Consider the following 24,280-nt stretch of genomic DNA (forward strand, 5'->3'; position numbering starts at 1 on the left):
AGGCCCTTTGGCTGTGGCGACCCTGGCATGGGTACAGATGTAAGCAGGTGGTAGAATTCCAAATGAACTTTCCTATGCATGTCAGACAATTGTTAGATGGTTGTCAACCGTTGCTACCATCTTCGAAAATGGAGAGCATCCATCATTTGGTTTATCTCAGAAAATTAAAAGCTACCAGCATTTCTGCAGTGAACTGTGATGTTGGGTCATTTGGTAGACATCGGATGATTAATGTGTATGGTTTTCTTTCTTTGCCAAGGTACGGATATTGCTGCAGGAGAAGAGGTTGCCATCAAGCTTGAATGTGTCAAAACCAAACACCCTCAGCTCCACATTGAGAGCAAAATCTACAAAATGATGCAAGGAGGAGGTATGTCCTTTACCTGTTGAAGGAAGAAGCCAAGGTTTTATCCAATAAGAGAGAGGATGTGTCTCAAGCCAGTCTCTGGTTTATTTTGGGAAAGTAGGGAAAGGTGTCTGTCCATACCCTTGGCCAAGTCGTTTGTGGCTTCTTCCTTGAAGAGACTGGCTCAGCCACATAAGACGTCACTCAACAAAGAGAAATAGTTGTATACTTTTCTGCTTACATACCACTTTTCTTAGCTTCTGCTAGGTTACACTGTCCTTGAAATGTAGGATTTGTGTGAATTTTAAAATGCATGGTGTCTGTTGATGGTGGCAGGTGTCACCAGTGACATTGCATATTGTACTATGGCCCCTGTGGGTCACATATTGTGTTTACAGCTTTGGGGGTCCCTTCAGACTGTCTGGCTTCAGTTTTCTCTTGAATACAATAAAAGTTTTCAACTCAGCAACTTTTGTGACACTTTCCAGGTCAGTCCCTGTTCCAGTTCTGTGGAACCTTGCCCCAGGACCTTGGGGTGCCTGAATCCAGTAGGTGTACCAGATCTGGAACCAGAGCGTATCCATCTTGATCTCAAAAGTGTTGCTTTTAGAATTTTCTGGACTTAAAATATAGTTTTAGTGGAGCAGAAGAGAATTTTTATTGGGGAATTCAAAGCCATGGAAACAGCAACATTGTGAAGGGTGGGGCTCACCAACATGTTCATCTGAGGGTCTGGTCTTGGCCTGAGTGAGGAACCTATTTGGGAGCAGTGTTTGTATCTGAGGGATGGCTGCACTTTGCTAGAAGTAGCCTTCAGTACTGTTAATAGTTGGAGGGTAGAGGGAGTCCCCCTCATTTGTCCACATTGTCTTCATTGACCAAAAGGGCTGGTAGGAGAAGGGGGATGTTGAGGGGATCTTTGAGGCTTGAGGTCTTCCCACCACAAAAGCAGCATTTTTGTAACAAAGTGTCTTTGGCTGCAGATACATCTCAAAATAGCATACCTGTACCTGTTTCTGTGGTTCATCTTAGTGATGTCCAGAGCACTGTGTCCTGGGCTTTGTGACCAGAGGAGGCTACAGTGATGAAAACTCTGGTGTCATTCCTCCTCCACTGTTGTCCCAAGGAGAGGTCGCCAGAGACTTCTCTGAGGGACCTTCTGTAGAGGATCAGCTTCTCTGGGGCGTAGAGATTATAATGCAGCTTTTAGGTTGTGACGAGTAGGGTAGAACAAGGTGACACTGGGTCTGACCTTTTCTGGGGGTTACATAAAACCTACAAGCTTAAAAAAAGCATTAAGGAGTGATTCTTCATGAGAACATGCAAACTGGGGAGCCTGCGAGGGGAGAGGGAGGAACTGTCCCTCACGAGCCTGGAACGGCACTGGTGCAGACATCTGGCAGTGGCCACAGAGGAACCTGTCCCACCCAGCAGGTCTCAGATCCAGCACCATCGCTGCTCCCTGTGCATGCTCTTCTCTGCCAGTTGCTTCTCTCCTCCTCAGTTGTGGAGAGCTGTCTGCAGATCATGCCAGCTGCCCCTGGTGGGCAGTATTGCCTCCTGCTTTGAACTTAATGTAGAGTGGGAAGAATCACTTGCTCTCTTGTTTTTGCCCACATCGCTTTTCCAGGATTCTGGAATCCAGACATGATTCCAAAAAAATGGGCTTTCTTCCATTTGGGCCTTTGATTGCCATTCCCCAGACGTGGGTTAGGTTTTACTATTGGATAAACCAGGGTTTTGAACCCTGTTGCGTGTTTGGTAGATACCTTGAAGGTTTGCTCTAGAAAACACATAATGTTGCACCTGGCCATCACAGTGCACTCCTGTAATCCCAGTTACTTGGGAGGCTGAAGCAAGAGGATCACAAGTTGGAGGCCAGCCTGGCTTACTTAGCAAGATTTTTGTTTTAAAAAACAAAAAGGGTTGAGGGTGCAGCTCAGTGGTAGAGTGCTTGCCTGGCGTTCACAGAGCCCAGGTTCTAGTACCACAAAAGGGGAAGAAGAGCATGCTGTGTTCAGCAGTTCCTGTTGGATGAATTCTAGCCAGGACCACACCAGAATCAGCAGGTACAGGATGAAGGCACCTGCTCTGCTTGGAAATCACTGTGCTTTGCTGCACTCCAGCCTCTTGCAGCATGTCCTCTGCATAGGTGGTTGTGAGTTATTCTTCAGGAAGAGACAACAATTAACTCTGACAGTGCTTGTTCTGACCTTGCTTAATGTGGGTCATCTCAGGATGTGCTGGAAGAGAAAGTCAGGGCAGAGTGGATGTGATTGTTCTCTGACTTACAACACATTCATCTGGGAAACTTGTAAGGCTGGTGGTGCCACAGTGCCTGACCAGAGAGCTACTGCACTCGGGTGGTCACGCTGCTTCAGGGAGACACGTTGTCCTCATTGTCAGGGTGTTTCTGTATAGTATGTACTGACTCCTCAACCACATGCTGCAAGTGAGGTACAGGAGACTTCCTGGTGTTCCAGGGACACAGGCAGGAACTTGAGTATTCTGCCCTGCAGCACTGAGCATCATTACGAGCCCAGAGAGTTCCATCTGTTCACAATCTGGTTGGGACAATAGGTCGAAAACAGTGGTGCACACACATAATCTCAGTGGCTTGGGAGGCTGAGGCAGGAGGATCACAAGTTCAAGGCCAATCTCGGCAACTTAGTGAGGCCCTAGGCAACTTAGTGAAACTTGTCTCAAGTTTTAAAAGGGTGGTGCTGGGGAGATGATTCTGTGGTCAAGCACCCTAGGTTAAATCTCCAGTACCAAAGGCGGGGGGGCGGGGAGAAAACTTGAGCAGAAATAAATTAAAATTAACCATGTTGGTGAAAGATTGGGACAGACAGCCAGTGTTTACCGACACTAAGTGACTGCCAGGTAGACCTAGAGACCAAAGTCACTGCTCTTTTCCAACCCTAATGTGCCCAGGAGTAGCTTTAGAATGCTCTTCTTAGTAAGCCCCCCAGCAGAGAACATTTTACTGGGTTCAGAGCTGTTTCTGGTCCAGGTTGAAAGTGGCTGGTGTGGTCTGGGGCAGGGAGAGTGGGGTATCTGTAGGCAGGGGTGCACACACCATGATCCTTCTGTCACGAGGTGTGGGGAACTGTAGGCGTATGTGTCAAGAAAGGTGTGGTGGATGATAGAGTGGACGCTTGTGCCACTCACCCCAGCAGGGAATTGGGCTCCCTGCTGGAGCATGGGCCCCTGTCCTGCACGAGTTTGTCTCCACAGGCACTTGCCCCTTGATGTTTCCAGGGTTTTGGGGTTTTGTTTTCCAGTGTGGGACATCAAATCCAGAGCTAGTGAACACTAGGCAAGTCCTCTGCCACTGTGCTGCACCCCAGCCCTGCTCTGTTTTTGTTTCTGTCATCCCACAAGACATTAATGTTTTTAAAAATTTAGCTAATGATATGTCAGGAAACATTTGGCAGGTGTTTTGTTTGTTAAATTGGGGTCTTGCAGTTTTGCCCAGTGTGGCCTTGAACTTGAGATCCTCCAACTTCAGCCTCCGGAGATCTGGGATTGCAGGCATGCGCCAATGTTCCCAGCTGCCATTTTTATTTTAGTCATCTTTCTTTCTTTGCCAAGGTACGGATATTGCTGCAGGAGAAGAGGTTGCCATCAAGCTTGAATGTGTCAAAACCAAACACCCTCAGCTCCACATTGAGAGCAAAATCTACAAAATGATGCAAGGAGGAGGTATGTCCTTTACCTGTTGAAGGANTTTTTTTTTTTTTTTTTTTTTTTTTTTTAATATTATTTTAGATGTTGATGGACCTTTATTTTATTTACTTATTTATATGGGTGCTGAGAATCAAACCCAGTGCCTCACACTTAAGTACTCTACCACTGATCCACAACTCCAGCCCTATTTTTAGTCATCTTAAAATTGCTGAAAAATTCATGAAGACTTTTATTTGTATTAATGCTGAGTCCCCACATTTGTAGTGTATCTTCTTGCAAATCATAAGGAAGGTTTGTGCCAGTATCTGACCCTGTCCCCTGGTTTTCATCCCAAACATTTGTCTGGTTCTTAGGCCCCATAAGGGGAAGCATCTGGGTTCACAGCTATAAGTGGCAACAGCAGTAGCCGGTGTCCACCTTGTGGTGCTTGGGTCTCTGCTGGCCTCAGTTGTTTCCACAAAACACCAGAATTGGTACTTTTCAGGCACAGATCAATTTTAGGTTCTGGATTTTGCTGATGTGAAATGCCTGCTTTCAGAGTCCTGTTTATTAGCCTGTGACCAGAAGGTTCTTCACCTTGCATCAGCAGGAATGTCCTCTTGAGTGTTTCTGTGGCCACTGGCAGCTGTGAGTGAAGCATGCCACAAAGCTTCATCTTTTCTGGCCAGGGATCCCTGAGAGCAGGAGCCCTTTGGTGGTAACTGTATTTTATTCTGTTTTTAATGCCACAGGTGGTAACAATGTTACCACTGTGTTAGTGCTGCCCTCATCCTGGAAGGAAAGGGCACTGGATTGGGTGCACCCAAGAGTTTGGTGAGTCTGTGCCACTTGTGTATCCAGATAGACATAGCTCTGAATGTTGTATAGTACAGTTATATTCTGTAACTTTTTTTGACCTAATACATTGCTGAAAACTGCTATTATTTATAGACAATAAAATTTTTACTTGGTGAACCTAAAAAGAGATAAGTTTAGTTTAGCTGAAGAGCAAAATGTGGTCATTTCATTTCATTACACCAACAATAATCAGTTAACAAAATGTAGTTTTAAAAATGCGTTTAAAGTAGTAAAAAAAGAAACCCATACAAAAGCTATCTGGAAAGGAATACTTTGAAATGTCAGTTTTCTGAGTTGCTCTTAAATTCAGTGAAATTTTCATCAAAATCCAGCAGCTTTTCTTACTTGACAAGATGAGTCTAGAATTGAGGGAGAAGAGGGAAGGGGCAAGGTGAATTCCATACTCCAAGTAGTGCAGCTTGCTGTGGAGTCTTTTGATCAGAACTGTCTTGCTGTGGCTCTAGATGGAACCTAGGAGCAGTGACACACCTGGCCCTTGCATGGTTCCCACTGAGAGGAGCCCAAACTGCTTGGAGAAATGGCCAGGTCTAGAGCAGGGCAGGAAGAGCTACAGTGAGCCCAGAACATGGCGCCGAAGGAAAAAGGTGCCCACTCAGCAGGTGGGCCTACGGTGGGCCTACGTGTCCACGGATCTGGGAACAGGGAACACGGTTGAAAGCTGCCTGCGGGCCTGCGTGGAACTGGTTCACGGTGACCACTGGTGTTTCAAGGTCACTTGCTGTTCTCAGAATCTTGAGATTTTACAAGTAAACTGGATTGTCAGAGTTAGTGTGTGTCTTATGTGTGTCTTTGCTATTTGAATACTTGGTCTGATTCACACACTGGTGATCAGGGTGCTGCAGATTTTCAGAGTGCTTTGCATTCGTGAGTCAACCTTTTGAGTGACTTCTGCAGTAGAGGGTTACCCATGATCCCAGGTAGGCTTATTCTTATCTTTCAATTTTTCTCAAATGGCCAATTTGGTTCAGATAAAATAAATGAGTGATGACAAGGGTGGGCTGTCGGTGGCTGCTGGGTTCCCCTTGTGAAGGTCCGGACCTGGCGCCTGGCTTTTCCTCCTCTGCAGAAAAGACTTCCCTCCTCGCTGGTGGTGCGGGGCTGCTGGGGCTGCAGTGTTACCCACAGATCGTGCAGTGTGCCTAGTGTGGTTCTGTGCTTCTGCTTCACAGAACTGGATTCTGTCCTCTTCCCTTTCTCCCTTCTCGGGCTCCAGTTCCATCCGCGGCTTGGGGTTGCCCCACAGCTCCCGGGGGCTCTTGCTGGCCTTCTCTGAGTTTCAGTGCTGGCTGTTGTGGGTGAGTCTGTGGTGTCCGATTCCTTATTCCGCTTGGTGTGTTTTTTCGCTCCAGACGCTGTAGTTCTCAGCCCTAGACATTAGATTTGGGTCTTTATATCTCCGTGTCTTTAACTTCCTTGTCAGTTTTACCTCATTATAACTTAGATCTTGTGCCATTCTTGGCTGATTCCAGCAGCTGGGTCAGTTTCTGGGCCTGACCTCACTGGGTGGTTTTCTGCCTTAAAACCTCCTCGTGTGCCTGGTGGCCTTCAGATGCCAGGCAATGGTAATTCCACCCTCTTGTGGGCCGTGCATTTTCACGTTGCTCACCTTTTTTTTTCAGTTGTGTTCTGGAATGAAGTTCAGTTACATGGGTCTTTTTGGATCTTGCTTTTATGGTCACACTCAGAAACCGGGGTGCAGGTGCGAAGTTATGTTTGTTGTCTGCCTGAGACTGTGATTGTCTTAGAAACTTTCTTCCATGTTTTGTGTGGTTTGGGGGTTTTCCTTGGATATTGTAAGTGTGAGGATGTGTGGGTTCCTCTTACTCCATCTCTGGTAGAAGTATAGTTAATGACTTCTACATTTTTATAAGAAAATAATAAATAGATTTCTTTCTGACTCTGAGGTAAGAAACGATTTCTTAATATAAAATATTTAAAACATTACTTATCAAGGAAAAAGCTAACGACCTTTTTTTTTCTTTTGGCACTGGGGATTGATACCAGGGGCACTACTGAACCACATCCCCAGCCTTTTTACTGTGAAACTCAGCAAAGTTGCTGAGTCTGGCATTAGACTTGCAGTCCTCCTGCCTCAGCCTTCCAGGTTGCTGGGATACAGGTGTGTGTCACCTTGCCCACCTTGAAATGATTTTTGATGAGTGGATTTTCCTGCTGGCATCAACACGTACTATAAGGCTGAGTCTTGTTATGGAAGGGCCAAGAGGCTTGTGACCTGCCCCCAGGACAGTAGTCGGGATATGTGTGAGGAGGGTCTCATGGGAGTTTGCTGTGGGGCAAGCAGAGAACCAGGCAGTGTGCTCTGGAGGTCCTGTGAGCATGTGCCTGCTCCTGTAGCACTCAGGTCCTGACCTGGAGGCTCCCATCAGCTCATGCTCTCAGCTTCACTGTGTGACTTCCTGTAGCTGGTGGCTGTGTGTGGGCTCTGGTGCCAGTTTTTCAGGAGTGGGTCACACTAATTCATGTCTTCAGATCTGCCCTTCCCTCCTGTGGCGTTCTGGGTCAGTTGTTTCTGTTAGGTTTATCCTGTGTTCTTTATTCTCTCTTCCACTGAATTGTCTATTAAAAATCTGGGTTATTTGTAACCCCAAGAGTTTCCACTGCTCTTGCTTTTCTCATCAACATCAGAAGTGAATAACAAGAATGTCTTCTCTCCTGCCAGCCTACAGCAGCTCCTCTCTCTTTTGTTTCTTGATCTGGCATTGCACATCTCTCTGAGGCTGTGGTCTCTGTCCAGTAGGCCCTGCTGGCCGGTCTGCACACACTGCTGTCTTGCTCTTCCTGCCTTGTCTTTCCTGGGCTTTGCACTCCCCACCCTTGGAGGCCAGCGGTGTGAAGTCAGCATAGGTGCATCTCATTTCCCATCACTGACTGCTCTAACCCTCAGCAGAGGCTGTTCTGTGTTGTTTTTAGCATTTGTGGCTTAATCTTAGCTTCAGGTCCTTGAGGATGGGTTTTTCCAGGGTCTTCTGACCCCCCAACGCTAGCCTGCCCGCACCTCTGATGCCTGTCAGTTGAGTAGAGGCTAGTTGGTGCTGTGACCTAGGCTCAAGTGCTCTGTTTGGCTTCTCTTCCAGTGGGCATCCCTACCATCAGATGGTGTGGGGCCGAGGGGGACTACAACGTCATGGTGATGGAGCTGCTGGGGCCCAGCCTGGAGGACCTCTTCAACTTCTGCTCCAGGAAGTTCAGTCTCAAAACTGTTCTGTTGCTTGCTGACCAAATGGTAAGCTTTCCTATCTCTGATGCCCAAACACTGTGGACACTTGGTAGACACTTATTGCCTGATGGGGTGTGTTACTTCACTGCTGTTGTTCCATCATTAGGCATGTTAGACAGGAATTTGTTCAGGCTTCCTTGGCCTCAGATAATGACACGGGTGATTGGATTGGAGAGAGGACCCTCACCTCCCTGAGTATGTGGTTGCGTTGCAATGGGCTTCCCAAGTTCTCTCAGGATCACACAGTGGATTCCCAGCAATTCTGGTGTGGTTTCTGAGGGGATTCTTGTGTGTGGCCTGTGCAGAGTCTCGCTGGTGGACACTGCTGCCTAACAGAGTTTTTTGTCTGTCCACCCCTGTAGAGCTAGGGAGAGGAGACACCCAGGCCTGGGGCAGGGGAGCTGGAGCTGCCTGGGGATGCAGCTGGTCAGTTTCCAGTCCACCTTCCTGGTGGTGTGTGCACTCTGCTCTGGCTGAGGAAGAGAGAGCATGTGCCTCTCTTAAGGCTGGTGCTCTGAGAGGTCTTGAATTGCTTCTTGCATTGATTCTCCCCTTGTAGATTAGTCGTATTGAGTACATTCATTCAAAGAACTTCATCCATCGAGATGTGAAGCCAGATAACTTCCTCATGGGCCTGGGGAAAAAGGGCAACCTGGTCTACATCATCGACTTTGGGCTGGCCAAGAAGTACCGGGATGCGAGGACCCACCAGCACATTCCGTACCGAGAGAACAAGAACCTCACTGGGACGGCGCGGTACGCCTCCATCAACACACACCTCGGAATCGGTGAGCCTAGGTCGTGGTGCCACTGGGCATATCTGTCCCTCAGCTTTGGGAAAGGCCAGCTTCTCAGGTGACCTTGGGGTTGTGGACATGTACAGTGCTCAGAACCCAGAGGTCTGGAGGCTGTTGTCCAACCGTCAGAGCAGACAGGCTAGCTTCAGGACTGCTGGAGCCACTGATGCTACTCAGCTGGACTGTTTGGGGATTTCCTTAACAGCATGCAAGGGACACTGCTGCTAAAGGAGCCATTCACGTTCATTTTTCTGCTATTTTAAATGTTTTTATGTGTGTATGCGCACACTTTTTTTTTTTTTTTTTTTTTTTTCTTTTGTGATACTGGGAATTTTGGACCCCAGGGTGTTCTACCAGTAAGCTACAACCCCCCTCCCCATCCCTTTTGTTTTTGATTTCAAGACAGGGTCTCTCACTAGGTTGTTAAGGCTAGCCTTGGACTTGGGATCATTCTGCCTTAGCCTCCCGAGTTGCTGGAGTTACACTGCCACACCACCACACCTGGCTATTTTTAAAGTTGGCTTCTATGGTCATGCTTGCTTAATCTTTTGCTTTTATGTGTGCACACATGTACTGCCCTTCACACTTTCCCCTTTTCTTTCCAGAGCAATCTCGAAGGGACGACCTGGAGTCTCTGGGGTACGTGCTGATGTACTTCAACCTGGGCTCTCTCCCCTGGCAGGGGCTGAAGGCCGCCACCAAGAGGCAGAAGTATGAGAGGATCAGTGAGAAGAAGATGTCTACTCCCATCGAAGTACTGTGCAAAGGCTATCCCTGTGAGTCCCTTGCCGTCCTCCCTCGTAGCAGCCACGGCCTGTTCCTGTGTGGGCTGGTGCTTGTGCCCAGGGCAACTGCAGAGTCACTCTGCCTACATCTTCTACAAGAAGGGTGGCAAGAAAGGGGTGTTTCTGTGTTATGGTAACAGGCAGCCCTCCCCTGCTGATGCATTTTTGTGAGCCTTTCTATGAGGCTCGGGAGAGACAGGACCCAGCCTCAGAAAACTGCCTGTGCACTTAGGAAGGGGAGGGACACAGTGATCATTCTGCCCATTAAACTGACTGCAGTCAGCTGCCCCTACTCTACTTCAGCATCCCCAGATAACCCAGAGGTGCTGTCTGTGTTTTGTGACTGCCCCTAAGATAAATTAACTAGATAAAAGCTAAATTTTGTCCTGTGGTGGTGATTTTTTGTTTTCTTTTTTTGGTGTTCTTTGGGGATGGGCTAAAACCCAGGGATTTCTTGTTCTTTCAAGAGAATAAGAACCTAGTGGAAACGGCTTGATACAGCTCCATCAATATACATCTGGACTTGGGATTCACCAATTAGTGATGGCACTTAACCTAGCTCCGTCCCTAGCCCCTGCTGGCTCCCAGCAGCTCCTCCTCAGCATGACTGTGAAATCCTCCTCTGATTTCACCTGCATGCCTCCAGTGTGAAGAACCAGGGTGGTGCGCAGGGGTTGATAACCCGACTCTGGGTTGTATTCGGCCTCCGTCATTAGCCTCGGGTCTTTCCTTGTTTTACAGCTGAGTTTGCCACGTACCTGAACTTTTGCCGCTCCTTGCGCTTTGATGACAAGCCCGACTACTCCTACCTGAGGCAGCTCTTCAGAAACTTGTTCCACCGCCAGGGCTTCTCCTACGACTATGTGTTCGACTGGAACATGCTCAAGTTTGTAAGTGGCATTGCCCACTCAGTCCTGTCTCCTCCTGGGACAGGCAAGTCCAGCCCTGGGTAGGTCAGAGCTGCACCTCCTAGTTTTGCGTGCAGATCTGTGCTGTGTGGGATTCAGGTGTCAAAGTCACTGGCTGAGGTGTGAAAGCTGAGCACACCTGGTACAACTTTGGTCTTCTGTGGGCATCTACCTGCAGGCTCAGGATTCTAAGAAGCAAGCTGCCATCAGGGCAAGCAAAGGGGCCTGTGGAGACTGCTGGTGTAGGTAGTATATGCCCTGGAGTGAGCCCATGGTGCAGATCTGCCCAGAGCAGAGCACCCAGGTTGGAACAGGGCACTCTTCCTATCACTGAGCCACATCCCTAGCCCTCTTTATTTTTCGTTTTGAGACTCGGTCTCTAAGTTGCCCAGGCTGGCCTTCAACTCATGATCCTCTTGCTTCAGCCTCCCAAGTCTCTGGGATTACAGACATGCACCGCTGTACCCATCTTGCCATCATCAATTCGGAGAACCTGGGGGCTAGCCCCCTGTAGGGATGTAGCCTGGTACCTACCAGCACACTGCTAGAAAGCATGGCAGTCTCTCCAGGCTGCCCCCGTCTCTCAGTTCATCTGAGTCCAGGTGTACCCAGGAGCCTTAAGAGAGCAGACAGGTGGGCAGCCTAGAGTTCAGTCTGGTTGGGCTCTATAACAGGCTGTTTTACATTTGGTCTCCTCTGACATCCCAGTTGGCTCATCAGAAGTATGTAAGAATCCCTGGGTGCAGTAGGGAGGCCCAGGAGCCGCTGGGCCACCCATCCTGGGTTGGCAATGTGAGTTTAATTCACTAACATTAGACACCACTGACAGAATTCAAGTTTCTGGGGAATTTTTGTGTCTTCTTTTATTAAAAATGTATCCTTTGTAGGTGGAAATAGAAATTAAAATCTGATGATCAAATCCAATGGAGGAACAGAGGTGCCTCCTTCTCAGGAGTGCAAAATTAGAAGCCTTGTCTTGTCTAAACCACTATTCCATGAGTCCGGTCTCCCCGAGGGGCGAGGGTGAACCCTGAACTAGAGCCATCTGACCAAGCATGGTGCTGGGAGGAGAGTGCTCTGCAGAGTGGGCTGGCCCAGGCTACAGGACCTGGTGCCTTTGCCGGGTTGAGAGGGCAGTGCTGTGCTGCTTCTGCAGGCTGCTCAGCGCCGAGCACCAGAGCACCCTTCTCCAGTGTGGTTTCTGCACTATCTCGGTCTCACAGCCAGCCAGGCAGAGCTGCTCTGGAAAGGGCCAAGTAACATCACCAGCTTTCCTGGCTATGCAGGGTCACAGTCCCTTAGCTCTGCCATATAGCCACATGGCAGCCATGGGCCACCTGGGAGTGGGTAGGTGTGTCTCTGTCCAGTAATACGGCTGGCACTGGAATTTGGCTCTGGGCTGGTTTGCAGAGTCTGCCTGGTAGCATTGGTGGTGAGAACAGACCATTCAGTAAGCTGGTGCCTCAGCCTAGCTGCTCACAGTCAGATGCCCAGAGCACTGGGGTGGTCCCGCAGGGACCTGAGTGTGCATGGGCAGGTGGGGCTGTCATCACTGACATGACCTTCCCTTTGGTCTGGGATCTGGACTCTGACTGGACCCTTTTGTGACCCATTGCTGCCACCCTGTCCTACCCTGTTCTGGGCAGTCTCCATCGTCCCCCTCGCCCATGCACAATCATGTTCACAGGTAAGGACTCAAAGATAGAAGATAGACCCGGGTCCTTTTGACACAGCAGCAGGATTTGGGTTTCCTCTAGGAGGCAGGCTCTTGCCACTCAAGGGGATGGTGCTGTCTTCCTCAGGGTGCCAGCCGGGCTGCAGATGATGCTGAACGGGAACGCCGGGACCGAGAGGAGCGATTGAGACACTCCCGGAATCCAGCCACCCGTGGCCTCCCTTCCACAGCCTCTGGCCGCCTGCGGGGGACCCAGGAAGTGGCTCCCCCAACACCCCTGACCCCTACCTCACACACGGGTGAGCACACCTCCCAGCAAGCCCATGGAGTGGACACCAGGTTTCTGTCTATCTTGTGTTTGGTGGCCTTATGGGAGCCCAGGCCAGACATACTTGGTATTGATTGATGCTGCGTTTGCCCCTACTTGAGTCAGTCCTCCCTGGGAGTAGAGAGGCCAGGGCACACAGCCTGTGGGATGTTGGGTTCCCTGAAAGCTCTCCACCAGGGTTGGTGATTTCTCAGATGAAACTTCCTTCCCATGCAGAAGTGTCCCCCTCATGAACTTCTCAGTCCCCTGTGTGCAGCGATGTTGGGCTCAGAGTGCTCTGCCAGCCAGTGTTGCTGGGCTGCCTGGATCAATGAGCTGTGAATAGACGTGGGAGAGTCCATCCAGAGCCCTTGTGGTGGTCTTTGGCAGGCCAGTGGGATGTGGGAAGCCACGGGGCCTCAGCAGCCACGTGTCTTTCCCTCTCTAGCCAACACCTCTCCTCGGCCTGTCTCTGGCATGGAACGGGAGCGGAAAGTGAGCATGCGGCTGCACCGTGGGGCCCCAGTCAACGTCTCCTCGTCAGATCTCACGGGCCGACAAGATACCTCTCGCATGTCCACCTCACAGGTATGTGATCAGAGCTGGCCATGGTCAGGGCAGTCCAGGCCCTGTAGGGACACATGTTGGCCTGGCCTTCCAGGCTCACTGTCAAGAGTGGGGTGAGATGTGAAGGGTCTGCTTCCTTCGCACTCCCTGGACCTCCCCACCCACATCTCTGAGTTCACCTGGTGGGCAAAGTATGCTCTTAATTCTTGTTTGCCTTTTGGTTGGAGCCTGTGCTGAGCTACGCTGAGCTGCTGGTGGGCTTGTTTTCCCAGCCACAGCTGTTATCCCAGCAGGGAACTCTGTGGAGCTTCTCCCTTCTGTGATCTCCGGGCGAGGTCCCCACCTCCTTTTCCCCCCAGGCAGAGCTGCACACTGTGCTTACACCTCTGTGAGGGGAGTGCTGTGGCACACTACCCTCCAGGCTCCTTCGTCGCCAGTTGCTGGGAGCCTACCCTAACAAAGCGCCTGGGAAGGGGCGGCTCCACAGGAAGGGTCCCTGTGAGGAACCTCAGGCCAGTCACCCCTGCAGCTGAGTGCAGGGGCCTGTAGGAGCCTCCAAGGGCTCCGGCGGTTGCCTTGCGGGGGGTGCGTCATGCCACTAGGGGCCCATCGTTCGCTGGTCGGGTCTGATCCTCTGAGAAGGAAATACTTGGAAACAGGCCTGGGCCCCTGCCAGACCTCTTCCTCTCATAGCCATTCCTTCCTCACATCCTCCTCTTTCTCTGCCTTTGCAGTCCTTACGCACTCTAACGTGCCTCTCTGCACACACCAGAACAACTTTTACTTAATGTGTCGGTTTCTTTGCTTCATATGAGTTTAGGGTCTGCCCCCCATGGGTAGGGTAAGAGGTCAGGGATAAGCTCCAGCAGGGCTGTTGCTCTCTGGATCACCCCAAGGAGTCTTCCCAGGTGAGCAGGGGCTCATCTCAGAAGTGCACTGGCACCAGCCTAGCTCTGTCACGGGGCGGCATCCATCTGGTCTCTAGGAAGGACCTGTGCAGCTTGCTCTGCCCCACTTGGGGAACTGAGCGTGTTGCTGAGCAAATGCAGTGTCCCTGGGCCACCAAAGCTCAGCCTGCGCCAGGGCTGGCCCAGAAGGAGCAGGAAGACTGCAGCAGGCGTGCTGTGAACGAGGGCATACTGAGCATCTCTGACCTGCTGGTGGTCTCCATAGCAGTGGACTTTTGTGTTGTGGATTTCTTGGAGACCAGAGCTGCTTGAACTGCTGTGCTGTGCTTTGTGAGACTGGTCCCTTGGTGGGCAGAGGCAAACACTGCTCCCTCACAGCACCCAGGGATCAACGGGCCTCTTCTATAGGTGTTAGCATCCACAAGGGCCACTGTGAATGCATTCTGGGTAGGCAAAGTGTAAGGAAAGGGCTGGGTGTTTAAGACAATGAAACATCTGATAGTTGGGGATTTGGTAGTGGAGGGAAACAAATGTCAGAAGGCCCTGCAGGAGCCAAGCAGTCAAAGCTGCAACTCAGCAGCCTCTTCTTAGCACGTGGCCCCAGCCAGTACCAGGGCAGGACTGTCTTTTGCTCGTGGTTACAATAGTGTGTTTCCTTCTGCACTGTGGGCTCAGCATTCTGCCTGTTTGCTTTGCCTCTCATGGTTGTGTGAAGAGGTGTAACATGGGCTTGAACACAGGGAGGCTCCAAGCCATCAAGGAGGGCTCCTCCTTCCATAGAAATAGCTGGGCTTTCCCTCTGGCTACTGAGGTAAAGGTTCTGGAGCCTGCTTGTGTTGAGACTGTCCCCAATGTTTCCATCCCACCCCAGGACTGGCTTTTACCTCACCGACCTTTAGGACAGGTTTGTTGGACTCCAGAGTGCATGTGGCCTTCAGAGCATCTCTTTCCCTCCAGCGTGCCAACACCAGTGTGCTCAGTAACTGCCCCTGTTTTTAATCCAAGGGTTCAAATAAGAGTTCTTCCCTCTACCAGCTGTTTCTAGACCCATAGCCATGTGTTTGGCAGCCGAAAGACTGGGGATTACTCCAGCTTCCACAGTTCTATAGTCACCCCTCGGAGCCCTCTCGAGTGGGGATAAGGTAGGAGGACCCGAGTGTGAGAAGCAGGCCCTCCTGGGAGTGCAGCAAGGTATTGGAAAGGTTCTGTTTCACTCTCTGGTCCTCGCACCCTTGGGTATGTCTGGGACAATGCTACAGAAGTCACCCCTGCTGAGGTGTGGCGACTCCACAGTACTATATGCAGGTTGAAGACAGCCTCACTGTCATAGAACCTTGTCGCTGCCTTGGCTTGGCTTGAAGGTGACTGCTTCCTCTTGGGCCCTTTGTCTTCTGAAGGGCCACTGTGTTAGCTAGCCTCTGGGGAGCCCAAGAATCCCACATGGCCTGGTCTGCAGGTGTAAGGTGTTCTCATCAACCACAAGAACACGGACCTGCAGAGTGTCTGGCCATTGACCCCTAAGAGGGGCCTTCCTTGTTCAGTACTGTCCATAAAGGTGCCAGTTACTCCTTTTGATGGCTCATTGAATCCACACCCTGCTCCCAAATAAGATTTGCAGCCCAGCCCTGCCATTCACCTGGATGCTGGCCTCTCAGTGCATGAGCAGTCAGGAGGGTCTGTCACGTGTCCTCATTTCTGGAGAAAGAATGGCCACTCTCATCGGAGGGCCAGCAATGAGAGGGCAGTGAGCCCTGAGCCGTGTGGAGAGATCGACTTTCCCTCCCTGGTTCCTGAGGTGGCACTGTCAGCATCTGTGGACCTGGCCAAGGCAAGGAGGCACGTCCGCACACAGGCCCCACGTGGGCAGTCGGGTCGGGGCCTCGCGTACTGGTCCAGCCAGAGGGACGCTTACCAACAGCTGTCTTTTCCCCCACCTCAGAATAGCATTCCTTTCGAACACCACGGCAAGTAGCTGCTCGTCTCCGCGGAAGGCAGCACTGGGTGAGTGTGCTCATGGTGGGGCTCAGCAGATGGCCAGCGCCAGGTGGGGAGGGAGCCACCACTCCCCACCGCCTTGGGGACTCAGTGGGCTGGGCTTGCATGCCAGGTGCTGGCAGTAGAGTGAGGCTTCTTCTGCTTTGTTCTCCCCGCGTGGGTCCTAGAGCAGCCGTGGTCAGCTGCCCAGTCTGGGGGAAGATCCATCCTTGGTCTCGGACGGAGCAACCCCAGGGGACCATCTGCTGTGGCCTCGCCTTTGGCCTCCCTGTGCTGCAGTTGGGCATGTCTGTCGTGCTCAGCTGAGTGGCGCCACGCTTGGTGTCGGGCTCTTGAGCTCTTGCTGCCTTCAGGCTCCTGGTGGTCTATGCCCATCCCGGCTTTTTCAGTCGTCCCACTTCCTCTCTCATTTATCTCTGTCCTCATTTTGTGTTCTTTCCAAACTTGGTCCCTGCCCAGCCATCCTGTCCACGCAGCTGTCGTCTGTGTTAACCCACCCAGCCATAGCCACCTGCTCCCTGCCGTCGGTGCATGGCCGGGCGTCTACGCTGCGCTCCCTTCTTGTCGGCCACATGGCACTTGTGGCTCCTTCCCGCAGGGGCTTGGTTTTCCCAGGGCTCGGAGTGCTGGGGACCCGTGCAGTGTTAACACCATGCACACTTCTCGGAGATGCGTCGACAAGACTGCTTTTCCTGTCTTCCCCCAAGTGGGGTGCCTGTTTTTAGAGCAACCGTTTGCTTCTCAGGAGGGGACCCTGGGAGTGGGCATCTCTGCCCAACTTGGATCCTCGCCATCGCTGCTGAGCGCAGCCCTGCGGTCTCCTGGCTTGCACACCTCTTCTTCCTTTCCCTCTTCCTGTCACTTGTTCTGCTCAGCACGTGTTCTGGCCGCAGAGCCCCCTCTGTGCAGCTGGGGCACGGGTGTCTAGACTGGGGCCAGGCAGCAGTGTGTCCCCTCCCCGGGATGCATCGTGTGGTACTTGTGCCTATCACCTTGCTGGCCAGCCCCTCTGGCCTCATGCTGACCTTGTCCTGTGCTTTGGCTCCGACAGATTCCTGGTCGGGTGGCTTCCAGCGGTCTTCAGTCTGTCGTGCACCGATGAGACTCTCCTTTTTGCTGTGAAGGGCAGACAATGCATGGCTGATCTACTCTGTTACCAATGGCTTTACTAGTGACACGCCCCCCGGTCTAGACCCGAAATGTTAACGCCGGGAGCCCTCCAGGCCACTCACCCAGCGACGCTCATGGGGAATCAAAACAAACTAAACGGACAGGCTCTGAGAGCCGCCATCGCCAGGGGCTGCCGGCGTGGCCCCCACGTGAGCCCGGTTTCCACAGGGCTGGGCAGAAGAGCAGAGTGTGGGAGACTCGCATACAGAACCCAACTCCCTGTCAAGAGCCGCAGCTCCCTCCAGTGGTGGCGAACCTGTGCTCCCTGACGATCCCACTGCAACTACCAGTCTTCTACTTGGTTAAGACAGTTTTGTATCATTTTGCTAAAAATTACTGGCTTAAATCTGTGTAAAGAAATCCGTCTTTTTATTGTTTCTTTCTTGTCTGTTTTGCGGTCTTAAAAAAGATGTTGATTTCAAAGACTCCTGAGACAGACCCTGGCTGGAGCGTCTGTGTGAGATGGAGGCAGAAGAGGGGCGCACGTGAAGGACAAGGATGTGTGTTCTGTTTGTTTGTTTTCTCGTGTTGTGTTGTCCGTTGAGAGAAAATCTCGTCAGAAGTTGTGGTTGTATGCGCCTGTGTGCCTCGGACCCACCAGCCACCCCCCACTGCAGGCTGAGGTGCCTGGTCGAATGCAGGTTAGGCTCAGGCTGCCACGGAGCAAGGGAGTGAGGCCTTGGGGGTCAGAGCTCTGCGGTGCCCAGGCAGAGGCCTGGGGAGTTCCGAGACTCAAAGCTGGGTGTGCGTTCCTGGTTTTCTGGGGGCAGAGGACTGTGAGTCGGACACTCCGAGGTCCTGTTGGGGGTTCCGTGTGGTCACTTTGGTGGTGGTGGTTCCTCTCTACCTTTGACTTTGCGAAGTTTCTGAACAGCTTACACACGGCTGCGCACATGGGCACCGCCATCGCCTCTGCTGGAAGCTAGGGAGCAGGCTGTCCTCACAGACTCGGGGTGTGCTGAAGGGAACCCGCCCTAAAGCGCCAAGTCGGGTGCCTGTCCAGCTGCACCGAGAATCTTCGCCTCCAGAAAGGTGGCACCACCTACTTCATGACCTTGAGCTGGACGTCTGTGAGGAGGCAGTCCCTGTGAGCCAGTCCAGTCTCTTCCTGTCCTGTCCTGTGCTGTGGGCACTGGCTGCTCTGCTGCTGCAGCTAGAATTTAAGATGCTCTTCCCTGCTGAGATTCTGTGCTGTCATACACCAGATAGTAGAGACAGCAGTGGTTCTGGGGGCCCCCATCTGGGAAATGGGGTGCGGTATACATGTGCATGGGTCCGTTTCCATTTCTTCTGCCAGCCTGTGGAGTGAGTGCTGCTGGTAGCCGGCACCCTTGGTGGGGCCTGACAGCGCCACTGTGGCTGCCCCTCTTTCCCCAGAGCTCCCTGGCACAGCACCGCAGTAGGCTGCTGGTGTGCCGTGGTGTCCCCACGCACAGTGGCGCTGTCCAGTGGGCCGGCCGTCTTCCTGAGCCTGTGAGTGCTGCTTCCTGAATCCTGAACTGGTTACTCTGTTAGCATTTTGGAGTGTGGGGCCTTGACCGGGTGGGCTGCATTTCTGGGAGTGCTGAGGGAGTTCGGGACGGGTCATGGTGAATGTGAGGTTTTCGTGGTGGCGAACCCCTTCGTTAGAGTTGGGCCTTTGCCTGTCAGCAGCCGTCCGGTGTGGCAAGTACCCTTTGTCAATACCCATGGTCCCAACATGGTTCCAGAAGGCTGGTGGCAGGCAGCCTCCGACCCTGCACCAGGCCTGGCCTGGGACTGCTGGCTTGCACTGGGAGCAGACCCGTCCTGATCCCTCAGGTGTGGCTGTTGCAGTTCTCGGCCAGTATGTAACCCCGTCATCACTGGCAGGCAGCGTAGTTGAGTGTGTATCATCCTGTGTCTTGTGACCAGTCTCTGAGCTGTGCATTTGTACTACCACTGTATTTGTGTACTTTAACAATTGTGTAAATAATAAATTCATAATGACTTCTACCTTTGTTCCCAGCCCCTTTTGAGTGGTCTTTATTTCATCAGCTGAGTTTTCCAAGGGTTCAGGTTGACCATGGGAAACTGACAGGGAGGGTGGCAGTCTGCTTGTCCTCTTAGCCTGTGGTGTTGAGGACCTGCTTAGAGCAGGCTCCAGAAGGACACCTCCCACCTCCCCAGAGTGGACTGTGGTGGGTGTGAGCTGGAGCGGGGGGTGCATGCAGTGATTCCAAAGGCCCCTCTCCAGCCTAGTGCCCTTTTGGAGATAGTCCCGTGACCTCCATGCCCCAGGGGCTATGTTGGCCAGAAGCACACCAGCACCTCAGGCTTTCTGGAAAGCAGACAATGAGCAAGCTAGCAAGATGACTGGTGAACACCACAGTGGACAGCATTTTCCATATGGTGACTGCTACTCAAATTCCCATAGGTGCAGGGAGAGGGCGTACACCTTCACCACAACATACCTTCTCAGGGTGGGCATCAGGCTGTTGCTGCTGGAGCTGTGCCCAGGCCTCTCCTAACCTCCTGGTCTGCCTTTCTGCAGGCAGCAGCCAGGCTCCCCTGAGTCAGGGTGCATTTGCCGCAGTCAGGTGTGGACAGGACTTCCTAGTCCACCCACTGGAGGTTGCTGGAGCCAGGAACAGACAAGCCCTGTGCAGGCATGTGCGCATGTGCCAGAGCTCCCCGGCAGTCCTGCTAGACTCCTGCAGTGCCTTCTTGCCATCTCACCCCAGCTAGACGCCCATAACCAGAACGCCTGGACCTTGGCCTGAATTGCCTTTTCCCAGCCCCCTGCAGCCTTCCTGTTCCCCAGACATCCCAAGTTGGTCATTCCTGCCTCACACGGTTCCTGGAGGTGCTGGCAGGTATCTCCCTGTCCCTCCCCTCCCTGGCTGTGGGGCAAGACACTTTTTTCAGCTCTGCCCAGGCTGGCACCTTCCCCAAGCAGAACCAGAAGGCATGGGGTGGTGGTTCACCCACTGCCTCTGCAGCCATCCGTATTTGGGTGCCATGAACCTATAAGGGTGCCAATGCTGGAGGTGAGGAGGAGCTGGTTGTGATTCTGCATCCCTGAGGCCAGGCTGCAGTGTTGAGCCCCACAGTGGGCCTCTCAGGGGTTCAGGACATGGTGTCCCCCAGCCACCAAGGCCCTCTCTGGGTCCCACGCGTGCCTGGACCTGGGAGTTCTTTGTAGAGGCCCAGGAGGGGGCGGCCCAGGAGAGCATGAGGGCAGGGATCAGAGTTGCACCCCCAGCACGTGATCAGGCAGCAGCCCAGGTTGTTGGACCCCAGTGCTGGTGTGGGGACCAGGGGATGTCTGTGCTCTCTACAGGCCTGTGTGGGCGCACTTGGCATGGGCCGGATGGATGTGCTGCTCGGGGTTGGCCTTCACAGGGTGCTGCGTGTGAGCTACTTTGCTGCCCAGATCCTCCCTGTGGGGCAGCCCTGGTCATAGCCCATGTCCTGGTGTGCCCCAGCTTCTTCCAGGGTATTTGGGGCCTTCCTTGACTCTTTTGACCCTCTGCCACATACCTTGCCCACTGGTCAGCATCAGTATCACCTGCCTAGCAGCCACAGCTTAAGGATGTGAAGTGTCCCTTTCCCTGTGCTTGGAGACCATCTGGAACCACTGGCTCATAGGTCTGGAGGGCTTCAGGGCCACGCTGCCTTCCCCGGGAAAGGGGAAACCCGCAGTGGGTCCTTCCCAGCTGAGCTGCACTCGTCTTCCCAGGGAGCATCCCAACGTCCTGACCATCCCAGAATCACCCGGGTCCCCAAAGCCTAACTTTCAGGAATCACCATTTCCTGGCTCTCTTATGCCCTGGCCACGTGCTCTGGGTGTAAGTGTGGGACAGGAGGGAAAGGCCTGACAGCCCTGGAGCAGGGGCACTGCGCCCTGCTGTGGTCACCCAGGGGAAGAGGGCCCGCTGTAGGTGGGAGACTCAGGAACCAGGAGAGGGTAATCACTGGTGGTGGATCAGCTCTTGCCATAGTTCCAGGGGCAGCCAGGTCCAGGAGGGAAGAAAGCAGGTCTTGGGGCCCCCAGGGGCCCTGAGTGGGGGTGCCTGAGAGAGGGGAGCATTGGCTACGTGCCACCGAGGCTCTACACTTTCCTACACCCGCTCCCCATGTTTTGTGCTGCCCTCTGGTTCCTGGAGATTGCCTATGGCCATGGCCTGGACTCATCCTGTCCTGAGGCCTGGGGTTCCCACTGTTCCCACTGCATGTGGCAAGGTTGATAACCTGGGGACATGTATGGCCATCTGGGCTAGCCCATCACCCCTACAGCTGCTAGCACTGCCCACCAGCCAAGCCCCTGACTTAGGGTACAGGAAGACCAGAGAAGGGAAGGGCACCCCAGAGCCATGGGACTATCAGGGCTGCCAGCAGATGAAACTGCCCCTGGCTTCCTCACAGAACTGGACAGGGCCAGGGCCCAGGCCCAACGAAGCGAGGTCGGGACAGAGGAGAGACTGGGCCTGAGACGTGAGCTCTCGCCTCCTTTTCGTTGCAGAGGAGCAGGGACATGGCGTCTCTTCGGTTGCACGCGGCCCGTCAGGGTGCCCGCTGCCGTCCCCAGCGCCCACGACGCATCACCTACTGAGGGGCTTCAGCTGCCTCTGACCAGGCTCCCAGCCACGCAGGCCGCCGCTGGCCACAAGGGCAGGTGGGTGTGAGGTGCCCAGGGCAAGCCCGAGCGCTGAGCACGGGCTGGATGGAGGAGGAGGGGGAGCAGAGATGAGCAGGCGCTGGCCACATAGAGCAAATCTACCAGCCAACCAGGGGACAAATAAATGGAAGGCAGGAAAGTGTGTTTTGAGGCCACACGCAGGAAACAGCTCCCACTGCACCTCCACTCAGCCCTCGCACCACACTGGGTCCTGCGGGTCCAGGCACCTAGCTGGGGACCCCTCTAGCTTGCAGCCCCCTCCCTGCCTGCCCCCTTCTCTCCACCGTCTGTGCCCTGTGAACACAGTCGCTGCTCAGGGAATGTTCCAGAGCAGACAGCAGTAGGAAAACTGACAAGGACCAGAGCAGTTTGTAAGAACAACCAGGTCATTTCCAAACCCAAGCGAGCTGAGGGTACACCGGCACACACCACACGTAGCTCCGAGGACCAGGCCCCCAGACTCCTGCCACACGCAGGTTTATTTCGCACCTTCACGGGTGGAATGAGCTCTTTGTACCCTAGACAGAGAGGGGTGGGCACCGTAGGAGGCGAGGGCAGGGCGGAGGGTCAGACAGGCACCAGGGAAGGCCTCGGGGAGGTGTCCGCTCGCCAGCCCGCCCTCCTATTAAAGTCATGTTGTCTCAAAGCCTGGGCTTCTAGGTCCTTGACCACGTGGGGGGCATGGGCTGTTTGGGGTGAGCAGGCGGCTTGTAACCATGGGCTTGGCTTCACCGCAGATCCGCTGTGGAATGACACGTTCCCACCCCGCCACCTTCCCCGCAAAACACAGGTCAGGTGATGACCCGATGACCAGCATCCAGCGCTGAGCCAGTGGCCCTGCCTAAGCTGGTCCTGTTTGTGAAATAAATACAAGCGTTGCCAGTCTCTGTAGCTCTTCCCTGCACCCTGCCAGCCCCGCCAGGCCACTCACACGCTGGTCTCCGGGGTGTGGACCACCTCCCCGTTTTTCTCAGGCTCTGCCTTCAGGAAGTGTTCCACCTCCCGGGAGTCCACCCTCACATCTGTGGGGGGCTTGTGGAGCCTCTCTGCCTCCGAGGTAGCCTCCTCAGGTTGTGACGCCTCGGGCCTCTTCCTGATGCAGAAGAAGTTGCCCAGCAGCAGCACGAGGGAGGAGGTGAGCACCTCAGTCCCCGCCAGGATGAACACGTACTTGTAGACGTGGGTCGTGTCCAGCAGCTTGCCTGCAGGGGGACTTGGGTCACCAGCTGCTCCAAGGGCACGGCACACCCCAGGGCCAGGCTCCTACAGAAGCCCCTGTGGTGTCTGACTTGCAGAACTGCCCCCTCTCCCTCCCCCGAGGCCCTCTGAGGTCTTCCTGCCGTCCCCACCTCCCTCCTGCCTCCTCTCAGGAGAGTAGAGACAGACCCTAAAAGCAGAAGTGGCATTGCAGAGTACCCAGGTGTGGCCCTGCTGCCCACTCAGGAGGGGCACTGCTAGACTCAGCCTGGCCCTGTGCCCTGTGACCAAGCAACCCCAAGACAGGGAGGGCCACTTGTGTGGCCTCCGACCCCACCCCACCCCACCTCAGGATCCTTCTGGGGAAAAGGAACAGCCAGGGGCTAAAGGGGCTAGGGCATGCCAAGTGACCTCTCCTTGAGCCAGGACCTGGCCATGCTGCCCTCCAGTTGGACTTTCCAGATCCCACTGGGAGTTTCCTCAGTAGAGGCCCAGAGTTTCAAGCACTGGATTGGCCCCCAGCAAGCCGTCCCTCTGTGTGCAGATGGCCTGAAAGCAGCTGCCAGGCCTGTGGGTGTTCCTGCCCGGCTCGGGGCCCGCTGCTCACTCCTGACCAGGGCCCACAGTGAGTCCCTAGGAAGCCCAGGGCCTGCCAGCCTTTGCCCTCAGCAGTACTCACCGCCCGACGGGGGTCCGATGAGCACAGCCACAGCCTCCAGCAGCAGCACAAGGCCAATGGCACTGGAGAACTTATGGGTGCCCACAATGGCCATGAGCACCTCAAACTGCAGGGCCCCCACCATGCCGTAGGAGATGCCGAAGAATATGCAGAAGACCACCAGGCCACCGTAGTCGCTGGCTGTGGAGCCCGTCAGGTCGGTGAAGCCGTTGAAGAACATGGCGAAGCTGAAGAGGTAGACCGAGTAGGGCCGCACCTTCTTGAGCCCGGTGATGAATCCAGCTGTGGGCCTGGCGAAGATGTCGATGAAGCCCAGGATGGTGAGCAGGAAGGCAGCCTGCGTGTCGGGTACACCCAGGTCCTTGGCGTAGCTCACCACAAACACAGGTGGTACAAAGAGCCCCAGCACCATGATGGAGGCGGCGGCAGCGTAGATGACAAAGCCACGGTCCCGGAAGACGCTCAGGTCCAGCAGGCGCCGGGCAGGCCGCTGGGGGCCTGGTGCCCCGCCCGGCTGGGGT

The 24,280-nt window shown here is 53.7% G+C and overlaps 2 protein-coding genes across 7 annotated transcripts; one reads left to right on the forward strand and one right to left on the reverse strand.

The window, feature by feature from the left end:
• Positions 1-228: 228 nt before the first annotated feature.
• Positions 229-22,768, forward strand: Csnk1d (casein kinase 1 delta). Of its 6 annotated transcripts, none has more exons than XM_015504013.2 (9): positions 229-370; positions 7,990-8,138; positions 8,692-8,920; positions 9,535-9,705; positions 10,456-10,604; positions 12,425-12,596; positions 13,053-13,192; positions 21,728-21,880; positions 22,621-22,768. In XM_015504013.2, exons 1-8 carry the CDS (start codon positions 232-234, stop codon positions 21,815-21,817), a joined length of 1,239 nt encoding a protein of 412 aa, XP_015359499.2. In that variant the 5' UTR covers positions 229-231; the 3' UTR covers positions 21,818-21,880; positions 22,621-22,768. The 6 variants fall into 6 exon arrangements, with proteins under 6 accessions (XP_015359499.2, XP_048652922.1, XP_015359500.2 ...); XM_015504014.2 differs by lacking the exons at positions 21,728-21,880; positions 22,621-22,768 and adding exons at positions 16,019-16,080; positions 17,126-19,218 and having other exon boundaries at positions 231-370; XM_015504015.2 differs by lacking the exon at positions 229-370 and adding an exon at positions 3,923-4,051.
• On the reverse strand, positions 22,345-24,274 carry Slc16a3 (solute carrier family 16 member 3). The gene is made up of 2 exons (XM_015504017.1): positions 23,760-24,274; positions 22,345-23,085 (listed from the first exon to the last, which is right to left on the reverse strand). The coding sequence occupies exons 1-2, from the start codon at positions 24,169-24,171 to the stop codon at positions 22,811-22,813; spliced, it is 687 nt and encodes a 228-aa protein (XP_015359503.1). The 5' UTR covers positions 24,172-24,274; the 3' UTR covers positions 22,345-22,810.
• Between the last annotated feature and the right edge of the window lie 6 nt (positions 24,275-24,280).

This window comes from Marmota marmota, unplaced genomic scaffold (genome assembly GCF_001458135.2).
Source record: "Marmota marmota marmota unplaced genomic scaffold, marMar, whole genome shotgun sequence".
In the NCBI taxonomy this organism is placed as follows: Eukaryota; Metazoa; Chordata; class Mammalia; order Rodentia; family Sciuridae; genus Marmota; species Marmota marmota.